Source organism: Microtus pennsylvanicus, chromosome 2 (genome assembly GCF_037038515.1).
Source record: "Microtus pennsylvanicus isolate mMicPen1 chromosome 2, mMicPen1.hap1, whole genome shotgun sequence".
Taxonomy (NCBI): domain Eukaryota; kingdom Metazoa; phylum Chordata; class Mammalia; order Rodentia; family Cricetidae; genus Microtus; species Microtus pennsylvanicus.
In genome coordinates this window covers 91,463,865-91,480,538 of record NC_134580.1, presented here as the reverse complement: position 1 = coordinate 91,480,538, position 16,674 = coordinate 91,463,865, and the positions used below count along the sequence as shown (strand labels likewise).

Sequence of the window (16,674 nt, the reverse complement as noted above, 5' to 3'; positions counted from 1 at the left end):
AGCCCTACTTTTGTACTTGACTATATATACACATCCTAAGACATTTTTCTTCAAAATAGGATGATATTTCATCTCTTTGGGGGTGGACCAGCTCTACTTTTGCCTGAGTACAGTGGGTGGAATAACTAATCACTGCTCCACCTTTGCAACCCCTAGAGCATCACCTTCTGACTTGAAATTTGAGTTATTACCCTAATAATCTGTGGCACCTATCTATGCTCAAAAATTTTCATTTCTTTTACTTAAAGATGCAGACGGTACCTGAAATGTGTGCAAGAAAGCTTACTATTGCCCTTCCACAAAAACCTTAGTTCTACACCCGGAGTACTTTTTGTGAAAAATAAGCTTCAAATATGAGGATTTGTTGTTTTTGTATGTCACTGAACGTGGGTTTTAAGGGTTTATTGCCTCAGCTTAGTTCTCTCTGTGTCTCTCTATGTCTCTCTGTCTCTCTCTGTCTCTTTCTGTCTCTCTCTCTCTCTTTGTCTCTCTCTTTCAGCTTCTTGTGTGCTAATTAAATGTGATCCACCAGCTTCTTGCCAAATGGAGTGATGAGGACGCCTGCTGACCTCGCGTGGAGAAGTGGGAGCAGGGAGTGGGGATGAGGTTGGAGAATGAGAACACCAGGCAAAGGGGAATTCAGGAGAGGAAAAATGACACAGCAGAGGGAATCAGAAGTTGTTGCTCTTCAAAGTTGAATCAGAATATGTTATTGCCATTCCATCCCTATGCTTGGAACTAGAAATCTGATTATACAATTTTTTGAACATATTATATATGTGGTCCTCAGACCATACTTTGAGAATTTGTGGCAGCTAAATTTTCAGTTGCTGACTTTCATGTACCTATATCCTTGTTGGTATTCTACTGCCAATGACAAAGTAGCAAGCTAGCTTAAGCATGCTGAAATAGTATAATAAATGAAGCAAAGCACTGATGTGGACTCACTAACACCACATTTAAGCTTACAGCCTGCCTTAGAAAGCAATAGTACTGAACAAATTTATTTCTTTCCCCAAGTATACAAGTTTAATAGGAAACTAGATATGCCTTTCATCTTCCATCTTGTTCCCTGAAAATATACAGACAGCCCCATGGAAAGCAACTCACTAATTTGAAGCATTTATCTTCATAAGATCTGACAGTCTGTCCTTAGGTCATCATGAGCAAGGACTTTCCTCTTTGAGATGTGGTGCAGTCTCCTCTGGCTGTTGATATGTTCATTCTCTCTGCCGCTGCTGCCAAATTAACCATTTCAGGTTGAGTACCTTGTTATCCAAGAGGAGAAAAGAAAATCCACAATCAGTGATGTGGTACCCTTTCTGTATGCCCACTGTTGATAGGAAACATTGGGTTTCTGAGTTAGACACTTAGCAGAGAGGAACAAAGAAACTAAAGATTAAAATTCAGTCATGCACACTTGAATGGTTGAACTGAAGTAACATTTGACATGATTTTTCCATCCAAATTCTGAGTTAGATTCAAGTAGGAAGAGAATGAATCTTCTATAATTTTCCTTGTATTTATCAGTGCTGACTCTTTTCCTGGGTGTAGGAGGAGCCGGTTCATTGGTTCCCAGCCTCTCAGACCTGAAATAATCACACAGAAACTATGTTATTTGCTTTACTGTTTGGCCAATAGCTTAAGCTTATTTCTGGATAACTCTTATATCTTAAATAAATTCATTTCTATTAATCTGTGTGTTTGTTCTGGAGGCTACATGGCGTATTACTGACTCCACCTACTTTCTCCCAGCATTCAGTTTAGTTCCCCCCATCTCTATTCTGCCCTATCACAGGCCAAAGCAGCTTCTTTATTCATTAACCAATAAAAATAACAAATATGCAGAAGGACTTCCCACACCACCTGGGTGATAGGAATCAGTGACAACCTAATGCAGCTTTGGAGAAAAGTGGACCCTGCTAAACTTCACAGTTTAGCATTGTTGGTTTTTCTATCCTTCACACTTAGAACTTTTCTGGTAAGAATGAGAGCACTAAAAACAGTGTTGCCCAAGGAGGTGATGGGTCTCTCCATTACCATTCTACTCAGCCAGTGCTTATTGATAAGTGAATACATTAGTGTGTGTGTGTGTGTGTGTGTGTGTGTGTGTGTGTGTGTGTCTAACACACTAGGTATTCACTTCGTAATATATACATTTGTATATACTGATCTATGGAAGCATATTATATATTCAGTCTTCAAGAATTTCATAGACCCATATATTTTGATCATATCCAACCACCATTACCCCATTTCAACTCCTCTCTGATCCTCCAGACATATCCCCTTACCAATTTCATGTCCTTTTTTAAAAAACCACTTAGTTCAATTAGTGTTGCCTATTTGTAGATGGATGTGGCGCCATTAACTAAAATCTGGACAACCACCAGGAATCACGTTATTGAAGAAAAGTCACACACACACACCCAAGGAGTCATCAAATGTCAGTAGTGATGAGTAGCGCCTCATGTTTCCTCCCCCATCCATGCATGAATTGGGCCTGGCTTGATCCTGTGCAGACTTATGCAGGTACCACAGCTGCATTGGCCCTGCTATTAGTGGAAGACTCTTGTTCATAGTTGTCCACTGACCTCTGGCTCTGAAAAACTTTCTGGCACCTCTTACGTGATAGTTCTCTAAACCTTGTCAGGGGAGGGGGAAAGGAATATAGATGTCACTTAAATGACTCCGTAGTCACTCATTCCCTGTGATCTCTCTGTTCAAATTCCTTTTTAAAAATTATACTTTAGTGCACTTACAATTAGACTTCCACATAAATTTTCTCAACTTTTTCTGTGTCACTTGCCCTTCTCCCACCTCTCTCCTTGACCATCATAACTGGCCCTTCCTCACTTCCTGTAGCGGCTGTCTGGCAGTGGTAACTCTGCACAGCAGCTGGATGTCAAAGGTCCGTGATGAGTGCTGCGAAAATGTGAATATCTGGAACTGATGGTTTTCCTGCGACATTAGGAGATTGCCGACGAGCAGCTGAGTTATCTGTGAAAAGATAACAGAACTTTTTCTATCTTTGAGAAAAAAAATATTTACAAAACTTATTTTCACAAAGGCGTTGGAACATTGTGAATTTTATGAATATCTGCCCGGGTTTTTTGCCAACTTCTCAAAGGCCAGAATTCAGTTTGTAGTCATATGCTTATTTCCCTAAAAACAAAAATACCATGTAGGGGGTGAAAAAAAAAGTATGTCTAACTTGGAATTTTGCTTCATTTTAAGAGTAAGGAAAAGGGATTGGGAGAAAATCCTAACATTGAGAACCCAAGCTTTTGTTCTTGCTTTTAGTTGACCCAAGCTTTGTGTCCACTTCTGCCCCGTATCTGTGAGCTTCCTGGACCTAGCACAGCGGTCAGAGGCAGGCCTAGCACTGATGGTGCTCTCTGAGCTAAATGATAAATATTATCTCAAGGCGAGACCTTGCTTCTCCCCTCTTCACTTAGCTTTGCTCTATCTACGTCCTCGTGTTTGCTAGTTTTTGTTATCCCAATCCCACCACTCTGTGCCCCACCTTCCTCCCTGGTGGATTCTCAGACCCCCATTATAAACCTATCTTTTGTTGGATACTCTGCCTTTCTGCTATTTGGATGGTCAAGCTCTTGAGAATAACACCTTCAGGCTGTCTCCTTCCAGCGTCAGCTGAAAGTTGGAATGCAGGGTTGTCAGGTTCCCTTCAGGTATCTATGGCGCCTGCTGTGGAACCTGTGCTCTCCAAGGGTGTAAGTTTCAGTTTTACGCCTTACATATTCTATATTCGTTTATACATTTTTATATATTTTAAAGCCACAGGAAAGTCAGTGCTTTCTGATGGGATCTCTGCACATCAGCTGTAGGCATTACGGCTGCTCGTCAGTATGGCTTCCCTCTCTCAGTGCCACAAGTTGCAAGTTGCCGTCTCTTGGCACCTTAGTTGTTTAACATGCCAGCCATGTACTGCCAGGCAGAAAGAAAAAGTTGGCTCAATAAAGAACCAAGTCAACCATCCAACCTGTCACTTATGCTTTTCCCAGCAGGCATTTTATAAACCAGCTGCCCAACATTTTTTTTTCCTTTTCCTTGGCTCTCTCCCCCTCTTTCTTATTTTTAAGAACATGAGGTTTGCAGCATTGATTTCCACAGGCTCTTGACAACACTGGCCCTAACTGCCAGAAATAATGGGTGTTTGACAAGTTGCAGGTTTCCAGACTACCTCAGTGTTCCTTCTATCTGCGACCTTGTTAAAGATCTCTCCTTACAAGGTTAATGCTCTGATAAGTGAAGTGATTTAAAGAAGGCTCTAGATTGAGAATCAGCACCTCAGGGACCTGCTTTTGCTTATTTGGTCCTGTTGTTCTGCAGTATCTCTTGAATATGAGACCCACTTCACAGTCATGTGACTTACTCTTTCAATGTGTCTCCTGGAGAAAGGTCCCCAAAATATGGAATGTATCAATCTCCCCGCAGGGGATTCTTGAGCAACTGTGCATTAGTATATCCAAAGCAAGATAATATTTACGTTAGTTTTTATTTAAAGATCCCTGGACAGTTCCAAGAGGAACTGATATTGCAAACATCACCCTCACCTAAGTTTGTAAATATTTTCTCTGGAAGAGGCTGGACTTCCGTAGCTCTGTCAACCAGCATGGTTCAAACAGCTTGAATGTCAGAGCATGGTTGAGGACACCAATATGAGTGACTTTCCTTCTACTATCATGTTAGGTTAGGTTTTCTCTGCCAGACTTTTGAGCGAATTTATTTTCCCTGACCTGGCATTTGATAGTGTTCTCTTTCCCTTGAACACAATTACCATATTCCAGCCTTTTCCTCTGAATGTTTTCTCTTAGGTTAGAGAGAACTCAGACCGGTGGAGCATCTGCAAGCTGCACTTGGTGTATGAGACAGGAAATTCTTCAAGACTCACTTGGTGTCATGATTCTCCAGACAGCTCACTCACCCTGGAGTCTAGCTTTTGCTGACAGCATTGCACTCCTGTGACGGGCTCCCCAGTCATCAGAAGGGGACTTCTTTACTTCCTTTTGATTTCTTCCTGGTTATCTCCGTCAAACCATTCTTTCAGCTGTGAGTTTAAATGTTATCTACATTTAGATGTGACAGAAATGACCATGTAAAAAACTTAGAATCCAACTTTTTTGAATAATATATACACATCCATGTAAACATATTTGTGTATGTGCATATATATTTTAAAAGATCCATTATCCTTTACCATAGCTAAGTATTTTAACAATTTAAGGTTTGTACATTTTAACTTTATTTCAATATTATAGGTCCTAATAGAAACAGGGAAAGTCTCTTCCCTAGAATGGCTTTAAATCAGGATGTAACAGGCTTAGCATTTACAAGTTCAACTCTGCGGCCTCTTGCAGCAGATAGAAAGCTTACCTAGCTAACTGACTTCATATTTTAGAACTTCACAAAGCCCGGCATCATTTTACCTACCAGGAATTTTCTAAAGCTTTAAGCAGACCAGAACTTCAGTCTGTACCTTCTATGTTTCCGGTGACCATTATATAGTGTACAAGTTTTTCTGAAAAAATAAAAAAATATTAATATGGAATTCTGAACTTCATTTTAAAGCGTGAGATTTAGGAGATGGGTGGTCCAGTGAGATTAGAAGTTCATTTTCTCCTCTGGGATACTGATTCAGAATGAGTTGGAAAGTTGGGTTTGAAATTCAAGATATAAATGACCCAACAGAATGGTGGAGGGACAGTAGTTAATGATAAATTGGTAACATTTTATAACTGTTAGACAGGAGCCCTCTTTAAGGTCTCCAAGACAAAAATTTAAGTAAATGAAAGCCTTAACTTTAACCAAATTGATCGGTACACATGGTGTGCCCATTTGAAATACAATCCTGTGCCAAATTTAAAAATGCAATTATTATAAGTTAATACAAATTTAAGCTCTTTATGAAGATGAAACTTTTTAACTACTCTTATTAGATCTCTACATATCATATACATAGAGGTGGAGGTAGGAAATCAAACTATTACATCATACCTCACAAATTTATATTCTTTTTTCGTGTGTGTGGTTTTTCGAGACAGGGTTTCTCTGTGGTTTTGGAGCCTGTCCTGGAACTAGCTCTTGTAGACCAGGCTGGTCTCGAACTCACAGAGATCCGCCTGCCTCTGCCTCCCGAGTGCTGGGATTAAAGGCGTGTGCCACCACCGCCCGGCATACAAATTTATATTCTTAAATAACAATTAAGCATATAAAAATTACAAAAAAAGGGTTAAATCTTGCTTCCAGCAATGTGGTATAGAGGAAGCCTTTCAGCTTTCCTGAGTCTCAGTTTCTTTATATGTAAAATATCTCAGTCTCATCTCCCAAGGGTTTTGAGGTAAGAGTTAAATATGACAATACTTAGAGCGCATTTAGTTCATCGTCTGAGACAAGCTATGTAGATAGGAGCATTGATACATATAGAATTACATTGATTGATTGTGGCTAGTCTGACAAATAATACATAGATGGATAGATTACATATATATACATATATACATATATTTGCTTACTTGTATACATGTTATCAAATTCCTCTGTCTCAGCTGACCTACTTCTAATATGGTTATAAAACAATTAACCTTCTTGTTTGTTTGTTTTCTTCAGAAATCCAGAGGCTAAGCAAAAGCTTTGGCTTTAAACATTCACAATCTACTCCTTACAAGCTATCAACAACTTTTAGGGTTAACGGAGTTAGATTTGAAAAGTGCTTAACTGTATAAATATTTAAGTGAAATCTGGTTGGTGTAGAATATGGGTGTTTGGTTGATAACTCGTTCTGCTTTTGAATTATAAGCACAGTACAAATAATTATGCATTATCAATAATTGATTGGAAGCTCGTAATGAGCTCATATCTTCTGTAGGTGGATGAGATAATGTCTGTATGCTCAGAGCTCCTGAATATAAACTATGCACTCATCCGTGCATGTTCCGATACTGTCCTACGAGATAGCAGTCTTAGCCAAACTCACTCCAGTCTTTATGGGTCTAGCTGACTCAGCATATTTTTTTAAAAGAAGAGAATGATTTTCTATGCAAGAGAGCTTGGAGAATATTCTTCTTCGTGTCTTTGATTAGCGCTAATTGAGCCATCTTGGTGACAGGTCTATCCCCTGTTTGAGACAGTGCAGTGAAATGGAATACACAAATGGGTATAGAAGCTAGGATACGAGGGACTGAGGCCAGCGTCGCACCAGCAGACCGTGCCCCTTGAGAATGAGACTTCCTTTGCTACACAATCTAAAATATAAGACAACAAATGCCAGCTGTATTTGTTCCTTGACTAGGCCATCTCAAACAACACAATAGAGTAAAGGGTGGAATATATTCATCAATTTTCCACTGTTGTAGCAAAATATCTGAGGCTGGGGCTTTATAAAGAAAAGAAGCTTATTTAGTTCATAGCTTGGGAAACTGAAAGCCTGATATTGGTATTGGCATTTATTTGGCTCTGGTAAAGGTCTAAGAGCGGTGGCATTGTGGCAAGAGTAAAATGAGAGAGATCATACAGTGAAATGGGGCAGATATTAAGAAAAAGTCAGTCTTTCTCTTTATAGCAACCCACTCTTGTGGAAACTGGCATTCCATGAGAACCATATTAATTTCTTCCTAAAACAGAGTCTTCAATGATGCTAGTCACCCCTTGCTTGAATCTTCATCTCTTAACAGTCTTTTAACTTGGAAACTTCTATTTCAATTAATGATATTTTTAGACAGAAAAAGTATACAAAATGCAAAAAGTAGAAATAAAGCTCACCTTAACCACTCATTAAACAAAAATATTTCTATGTACAAGAGGTCTTTCTTGTTTTGTTTTGTTTTTACTTTAATTTTTTAAATTTATTTTACATATCAACCACAGTTCCCTTCCCTCCTCTCCTCCCCCTCTACAACCCCTGCCCCATCAGCTCCTCAGAGAGAGTGAGGTCTCCCAGAAGTCAACAAAGCCTGGAACATTAAGTTGGGGAAGGATCAAGCTCCTTCCCCTCTGTATCAGGCTGAACATGGTATTCTACCATGTGCAATGGGGTCCAAAAAGCCAGTTCATGCATCAGGGATAGATCCTGGTCCCACTTCCAAGAGCCCCTCAAATAGATCAAGCTACACAACTGTCAGCCACATGCAGAGGGCCTAGCTCAGTCCCATGCAGGCTCCCAGCTGTGGTCTAGAGTTCATGAGTTACCATGAGCTCAGTTCAACTATCTCTGTGGATTTCAGAGTCGTGATCTTGATTCCCTCCTTGCTCATACAATCCCTCCTCCCTCTCTCTGACTGGACTCCTGAACTCAGAGCTCACCCTCGTGCTTGGTTGTGAGTCTCTGCATCTGTTTCCATCAGTTACTGGATGAAGGTTCTAAGAAACATCTTTATCACTTCTGACCAAGTTCTGACTTGGATTACTTTCTTAATCACAACATCCCTGAAAGGGTTCACACCAGTCTTTATATACTATATATACTATATACTAAGTTTAGTATATACTAAACTTCTTAACATACTTGTGTGTGTGTGTCTTTGTGCATTGGTCTTATTTATAAAATATCATGATGCACAGGAAAAGCTTCTTCAAATAGGTTACAGTTTCACTATAAGATAGAAAACATGTCTCACTTTGCTGCTTTGTTCACACAGTAGCTAATACAACACTGAACATACATTTTTTATTTTCCTTACTTAGACAGTGGTTATGTGAGGAACTTCGGAAAGGAGGTGAGATCAACTAGATGGATTTGGTAATTCCCCTTGAGTGAGAATACATACCAGTATCTGACTCCTCTTTTCCCTGATCAGTGTATCTCTACAAATATCTTAGAAATACACACACATTATCACAGAGAGTTCACCCATAATCTGTTGGTCCTTCTTGTAGTGGGTAATGTCCTGAGTGGAACTTGTTTTCACTGTGATCTCACCATGGTTTAGCCTTACTGATGACTATTTGTGCCCTATCCCGTCAGTGGGAACCTGGTTGCCCTCTCTTTCCTTATTCTCCATATCCAATTAGTCACCATGCCAAATCTTCCCAATTATTTCAAGATTTTCTAAATACATCCATTATCTCCATCCCTACTGCCTCTTCTTTAATTCAAGTCATAGCCTACTAGAATGATCTCCTAAGATGTCTTTCCCTTGGTGTAGATTATTTTACAGTATACCCTCAAAGATGCAAAAACTGGATCATATTACTTCCTATGTGACTTGCTGTAAAGATAAGATGCAAGACACCGTCACCTATTTCTTTTACCTCACTGCTAACTTCCTAGTCTTGGTAGCTTTACCCTGACAAAAACATTTTCTTATACACAACCAACTCTTCATGCACCATCCACCAACCCCTCCACTCCAACCCTACCACCATCACCACCTTTACCCACTTCTATCACCTTCAACTTGATTCTTCTAGTGGCCTTTCTTACTCAGATATGGATACTTTGTCCAACAGTCTGGAATTATCTCTTTGTTTCCTTAACATTTCACTAGCCCACAAAGTCTTGAAGGTTAGATGGTGTGAGAGGTCCTTCTGTCTATGTGTTGCTTTTATTGGTTAATGAATAAAGAAGCTGGCTTGGGCTGTGTGATAGGGCAGAGTAGAGCTAGGTGAGAAAAACTAAACTGAATGCCTGGAAAAAGAAGGCAGAGTGAAAGAGAAGTCATGTAGCCCTGCCAAAGACAGACGTTGGAACTTTACCCAGTAAGCCACAGCCTCATGGCGGTGCACTGATTAATGAAGATGGGTTAAATGAATATGTAAGAGCTAGCCAATAAGAAGCTAGAGCTAATAGGCCAAGCAGTGTTTTAAATAATAAAGTTTCTGTGTGATTATTTTGGGTCTGAGCTACAGGGCAGCCTGGAAACAAAAAAGCAGCCTCTTGCTACAGTTAGAGACCACCTTGAAATAATGATTTCAAAGCCAAAGGTTACAAATAAATGAATATTTAAATTGACTATTGATAGTTCAAATCATTCTCTTTTGTTGAATATTGTCTAACATTAAGTATTTACTAAATAATAGCCCCAATTTTGAACTTTTAAGAATATTAAAACCTTCTTATAAAAAACTTAAAAATCAAAAACTTTATACAGTTATATTAACTAGATCCACAGGCTATTCACGTCAATGAACTTTTATTAGAATAGTCATTCTGAAGCTGTGGAGATGCACACTGGATTTTCCACTTGCACTATCAAATGTAATTGTGTGCACTTATACACCACCAAAAAGAAAAAAAAAGAAAAATATACAGCAAAGTTAAAACTAGAAAAACAATTAGCTTTATGTCTTCTTTCATAGTTCAAGTGTCTATTGCCTGCATTCAGTTTTTAAGCTACTCAAACCTAAAACGTTTATCTGAGGAGATATGATTTTACAAAACAGAAAGTTAAGGATCAGAGAAACCAAATTACTTGCTCCACATCATTTAGTTGACAGCTTTTAGGGCAGAGATTTGAACTCGGGCCATCCTACAACAGTATCACTGTGCACAGAGCATTCTAACTTGTGTTGGAAGCATCTATTCACATAAAAGGTGCATCCCTGAGATATAACACTGTGTGAAACAGATGCATTAGCAGAGAAGTCAAAGAAGATCACAACAATGGGATCACAACAACAGTCTCTTAATTCCTGAACAGGAGGTCTGGAGAAATGATTCAGCCAGAAAGGCTCAATGCAATTTGTCCATAGCTGTAGTTAATACCAGCCATACATATCTAGATGATATTAAAGGATTACAGAGAATCAAACATTCACTGTTTTACATACAAGGGCACTAAGTGAATCAGATCAAATTTTCAAAAACCCCACTGCCTATTCAATCGATTGACTCTTGTACCTCAAAACCTAGACTAGGAAAAACAGACGGTGGTTAACTTTATGAGGTGAAGGCAATGATTCTCCTCCTTGTTATTAGCTTATCTCTGGACTCCTTTGAAGGCTTCACTAGGATGAGCTACTGCAATGTGGAATGGCTCTTGTTGGGTACTAATGAAATGTGAAATGCTCTGCTAATAGGGGCATCAGATTCCCACCAGCTAGGGTGCAGCAAGCCTCCGAAGAGCCATGCTGCTGTATAAGTTTACAGAGGATGGATGATAAATAGACCTGCCTATCTGTAATTTTGCACATAGTGGGGCTAAATGAATATTTGTCCCTGGCTATCCAGGGCTCTGGCATCTCAAGGTTCTCTGTAGGACACTTTGAAATGAAATGCTTTTGTAGGCTAAGGACAGGGCTGGGAGAATGATGAGGAACTATTTCAGAACAGATGTCAACAGAGTCTTTCTCTCCGTGCTGAGAATCATCAAATATGTGCTCCATGTCTGGCAGACAGAGTGACTGAGGCAGAGGCTCCAGAGCATCGAGACAATGAGCTGGCCTCCTAGGGGACTCTCCTGGATGCAGACAAATGAGCTTGGATGAGCAAGTGGCCTTGGCTCATTCTTTAGGGGTATAGAGGTGGGAGCTCGGTCCAGTTTGGAGTTTAATTAAGGATGGCAGCTGGCATAGCTGGTCAGATGACTCTGCACTCATTCATGTCACAAGTTGCATTTTGTTTTTCTCCAGATATTTCTGTTACTCTGTTCTCTCCCTCGACACTGCCCACACATTATTCTGTGTGCTATTAAGGTGATGTGATCACTTTCCCAAATATAAAGAGTTGCAGGCAGGGACCGCATGCTAGAAATACAGAAACAAAACCATAAGGATCTATCCACCTTGAGATACATCCTCCTAATGCAAACTAGTCCCTGCTTAAATGTACCTATTCCTGCCATTCATGAAAGTAAGATTTTCTTGATAATTTTTGTGCCTGGAGGGAAAGGCCAGATACAATTGTAGCATGCCAATTGTCCACGTTATCATCAACCCTCCATCTTAATGAACGACGGCACAGACAAGAGGTCCTATCTCCCCTCCAAGTAAACCATACTAAGAGAAAAGGTTGATAAATCAGGTAATCTCCTGTAAGGAAAGGTCTTGGATACTTGGGGCTATTGAGGGAATCAGTTAAATAGATTAGTTATTAAAGACATATGAGACTATTTAAATGACCAATTTAAAGCTCCCTTTCAAATATGAACTTTAACTGCAGATATTTCTGAAAGGAAACTCTCCAAATCACATGGTCTAAAGAAGTCAAGAAGGACGAAAGACTGAATGAGTTCTGTATTCTAAACTGGTGAACTCCAGGTAGACACAGATATATAAAATCTCCCAAGATGGCATATTTTGGGATACTGTGTTCAGTGGTATATGTTTACAGCATCAAGTCTCCAGGGAAGTACTTGATCATGTATTTGCATACTGCCCATAATAGTGCTACAATGCTCTGAGAGAGATGAGGCTCAGAAGCCTCTGTCTTGATTCCCATGAAAATGAATTAATCACCTGCTTTAGGAATGCACTTTGAAAACAAAGCAAAGAAAAAGCGACTGTGAAGTGAAGATATGGTGATATTCTTTGTACATAGAACCCTTTCTCCTCTGTTAAACTGTTAGGATGAGAACCTGGAAAATTCCTGTTCCACCAGAATTCTGGGGCAACTAGGCTTTTAGTTTTTCTGATTAGGCAGACCTGTGGAGAAAGAGCTGAAGCAGCAAACGAGTCCCTCAAAGCCTTAGTGACAAAGTACTTCAAAACAGAAGTCACCAAAGCTAGCTTTGGGATAGGATGGTCCATGTCTAGATTAATACTTTAATGATGGAGTCTTAACACTTTATTGAAAACAATCCCAGTAGGTCTAACAAATAGTACATCATCTTACATTTAGGACAGCACGTTCTTAGTTTTTCAGCACATTGAGGTTGGGAAGAGATGAGAAATATACAAACACATGAAAATAGAAGTAACTTAAAACAGTCAATTCCATCATCTCTGTTTTCAAAATGGAAAACACTAGTCTGAGAAGTGATCTAGCTCTTAGTAATGGGCTACCTTTACCTTTAAATCAGACTCCATGGAAACGGTTTTCCATTCTGAAGCATTAAGAATCATTGTCAGTTTCTGCTTCCTATCCTGAGGAACAGGAGGTGGGGGTGGGGACTGCTTGTCTGTTCTCCTCATAGGAAAGACGTATTTGAGAGACACAGTTAAGTGGTTTACTTAGAAAAGCAAGCACTCCAAAGAGAGACTGGCGTGGGCTGTCCCAAGGCAGGCATAACAGCACAGTGGGGTCTATGCCGTGTACTCTTTTAAAGGTTTTATGAATATTTATGAGTTATATGGGACGTGCTTGGGATAAGGTGATCCTTTTTCCCTCCCAAACCATGGATAGACCAGATCTCCTTTTTAGGGGATTTTTTTCCCTTCTGTTTCTCTAGAAAAGTTCACAAAGATGAAAAAAGTGTTCCATTAGAAGCACCAAAGGCAAGGTCTTTTGAGGAGACATACACATCGTTAGTACCCATGTGGAGCAATGCTCAGACACAGACACCCTAACATCAGCTTTGAGGCCATGAACCCACAGAGGATATTCTGACCATCGTGCACAGCTATCTGGATGCAACTGTGCCTCTCTTGGTTATTTCATGATTAACTCCTTTTACAAGTCAGCTCAAGATTGTGTGATTCAGGTCATGACTCCCTCAGTTAAGACATCTTGCTATTTGTATTATTTTTCCTTAAACAGGTTTTATGTTGAAGGGTGAACCCAGGGTTTTACAAGACTAGCAGGCTACTCTGGAAAAAGGACATCCGTTGTCTGTGAGGGTCCTTCTGCCAGCAGCACCTCTCATGACCATCTTCTGCCTCGCAGCCCCACATGTGTGCTATTCTCCTCATGCTGATATACTATCAAAGGAAGGATGCGCGTTGAGGACAGTCACACGTTGTGTTCCCAAGGAAGAGGGTGTACTCTGAAATTTGACCGTAAGGTCCTGAGGGCAATGGCCTTGTTTTTTCTAGCTTTCTCATTATCAAACAGAAATGTAGTGCTTAAACATTTGCTAATCTAAAATTTTCTAGTTGTTAAAAAGAAATTTTTACTGTCTTCATTAGTATGGGGAACAGTATAGGATTAAATGCTTGAACCCTAGAGACAGACTGACTCCGTGTGAATCTGACTTAGCCAAATACAGTGTTTTTGCAGATGACCTGAATGTCCTATACCTTCATTCCCTGGGCTACTAACTGGGGCATTAGGAGTACCTATCTTAATGGATGCTGATACAGACTAGGTTTGTTAACATATGCAGAACATTCAGGAAAATACCTGACGTGGAGAACAGGCTCACTTAAAGAGCGTTAGCTATTGCCAGCAGTATTCAGGGAAGGAGCTTTAGTCATTGGTAAGAAATATCCAGAACAATGCTAGTGTCGTGATGATAACTGATCCCTGCTAAGTGACTCTAATGTTATAATGGCTATTATATGAGTCATAAGTTTTCCTTGTTCAGACCTATGTTTATGTAGCTTTTAATCCCCTTGCTGCCTCTTTATGCACGATCAAATCCAGGTTTTCTTTACAAATAAGCAGATTTCCTATGTGGGCCGTTGTAATCTAGAGCCACACCTTGTCTAGTTCTGTCCTGTGAGTTCTTGCGGAGGAGACATCAGTCTTTTTTTTTTTTTAATTTATTTATTTATTAAAGATTTCTGTCTCTTCCCCGCCACCGCCTCCCATTTCCCTCCCCCTCCCCCAATTAAGTCTCCCCCCCAGCCCGAAAAGCAATCAGGGTTCCCTGTCCTGTGGGAAGTCCAAGGAACCACCACCTCCATCCAGGTCTAGTAAGTTGAGCATCCAAACTGCCTAGGCTCCCACAAAGCCAGTGCGTGCAGTAGGATCAGAAACCCATTGCCATTGTTCTTGAGTTCTCAGTAGTCCTCATTGTCCGCTATGTTCAGAGAGTCCGGTTTTATCCCAGGCTTTTCCAGACCCAGGCCAGCTGGCCTTGGTGAGTTCCCAATAGAACATCCCCATTGTCTCAATGTGTGGGTGCACCCCTCGCGGTCCTGAGTTCCATGCTCGTGCTCTCTCTCTTTCTGCTCCTGATTTGGACCTTGAGATTTCAGTCCTGTGCTCCAATTTAGGTCTCTGTCTCTGTCTCCTTTCATCGCTTGCTGAAGGTTAATATTCAGGAGGATGCCTATATGTTTTTCTTTGGGTTCTCCTTATTTAGCTTCTCTAGGATCACTAATTATAAGCTCAATGTCCTTGGTTTATGGCTAGAAACCAAATATGAGTGAGTACATCCCATGTTCCTCTTTTTGGGTCTGGCTTACCTCACTCAGGATAGTGTTTTCTATTTCCATCCATTTGTATGCAAAATTCATGAAGTCCTTGTTTTTTATTGCTGAGTAGTACTCTAATATGTATAAATTCCATACTTTCTTCATCCATTCTTCCATTGAAGGGCATCTAGGTTGTTTCCAGGTTCTGGCTATTACAAACAATGCTGCCATGAACATTGTAGAGCATATACTTTTGTTGTATGATAAGGCCTCTCTTGGGTATATTCCCAAGAGTGGTATTGCTGGGTCCAGGGGTAAGTTAGTGTAGATGAACCTCCCCGTTCCTTCCTGTTCCTTCTTCAACAGGGCCGTGTGTGTTCTTCGCCCTTATGTACCGCCCGTCTTCACTCGAGCAGATCCTGACATTTGGCCACTGTTCCCTCCAAGCTTTGCTTCTTTTCTTCCTTTACGATCCAACTTAAACCCCATCTTGACTTGGGAAAGCTGTCTTGTTACATTTCTATCCGTCCAGCCAGCTGTGATTTTAGCTGGTAGGGGCCAGCGCCATTGTGATGCCCCTGTGTGACTGATTCCTGACTGATACGAAAAAGCATCCTCACTCTGGTTTTATTTCCACAGTACATCCCTCCAGATCTCTGTGTCTGCAATTTCGTGCTGGAACAGTCCTTATCTGTCAGAGCACTGCAAGAAATGCTTGCCAACACCGTTGAAAATGGCGGAGAAGGGGTGAGTACCTGCATCGTGCCCTGGGTTTGCGTTAGACACCCCACAGCCCCAAAGCATACTTGGCATTTCATCCTTCCACTTCAGGACTGGAAGACCTCCATGGAGAGATAGGAAGCCTTTCTTCGGAGTTTAGATACCTCTTACTCAGCAACTCTAATTCTTTCTCCTTTGGATTGACCGGCTTCCCTCAGAAAACAGATGAGCGCACCACTATTGCTGGCTGGGCTCCCTTCTCTGTCTCTTATTCCCACGTTTATTGGGGAACATGGAGAGGCCAAGAGCACCTTGAGACTAAAAATGCCTGCGCTGCAGGTGATTTTTCCATGGAGAATCTCACTGAGATTTTATAACTCTGGGCAGAACACAACCAGGTTACAACAGTTGAGAGAGGTCTCCTGTAGAATTCAGGTTGATTTCACTGATGATGAGAAAATACAGGGCTGGCTTAAAATGCTGTTGTCATGACTGTTAAACTGAGAAGGGCGCTCTATTATCTTCCAGAAGGTTCTTCAGCCAGGGAGTTGATTACTCAAATATTTCAGAATAATTTCCCTATCTGCTAAGGGCCCACTCATTTATGTCTATTTACCATCCAATACTATAATTGTAGTGCCCTGGATATTCAAAGACAATATCTCTGCTCCATCCTAACTCCCCATGCTCCACCTGATGATGTCAACTCCATCTCCTGGGATATTGCAAGAGTCTACCACTGTTCTCGCTCCTTTTGTA

General features: G+C 40.6%; 1 protein-coding gene across 1 annotated transcript in view; it reads left to right on the top strand.

Moving 5' to 3' along the window:
* The window catches only part of Ryr3 (ryanodine receptor 3), a 524,632-nt gene that overhangs the window by 174,573 nt on the left and 333,385 nt on the right, over nucleotides 1–16,674 (top strand). The window contains exon 3 of the mRNA XM_075961717.1: nucleotides 15,835–15,942. Within this exon, the coding sequence (XP_075817832.1) occupies nucleotides 15,835–15,942 (108 nt within the window). The remainder of the gene's footprint in view (nucleotides 1–15,834; nucleotides 15,943–16,674) is intronic.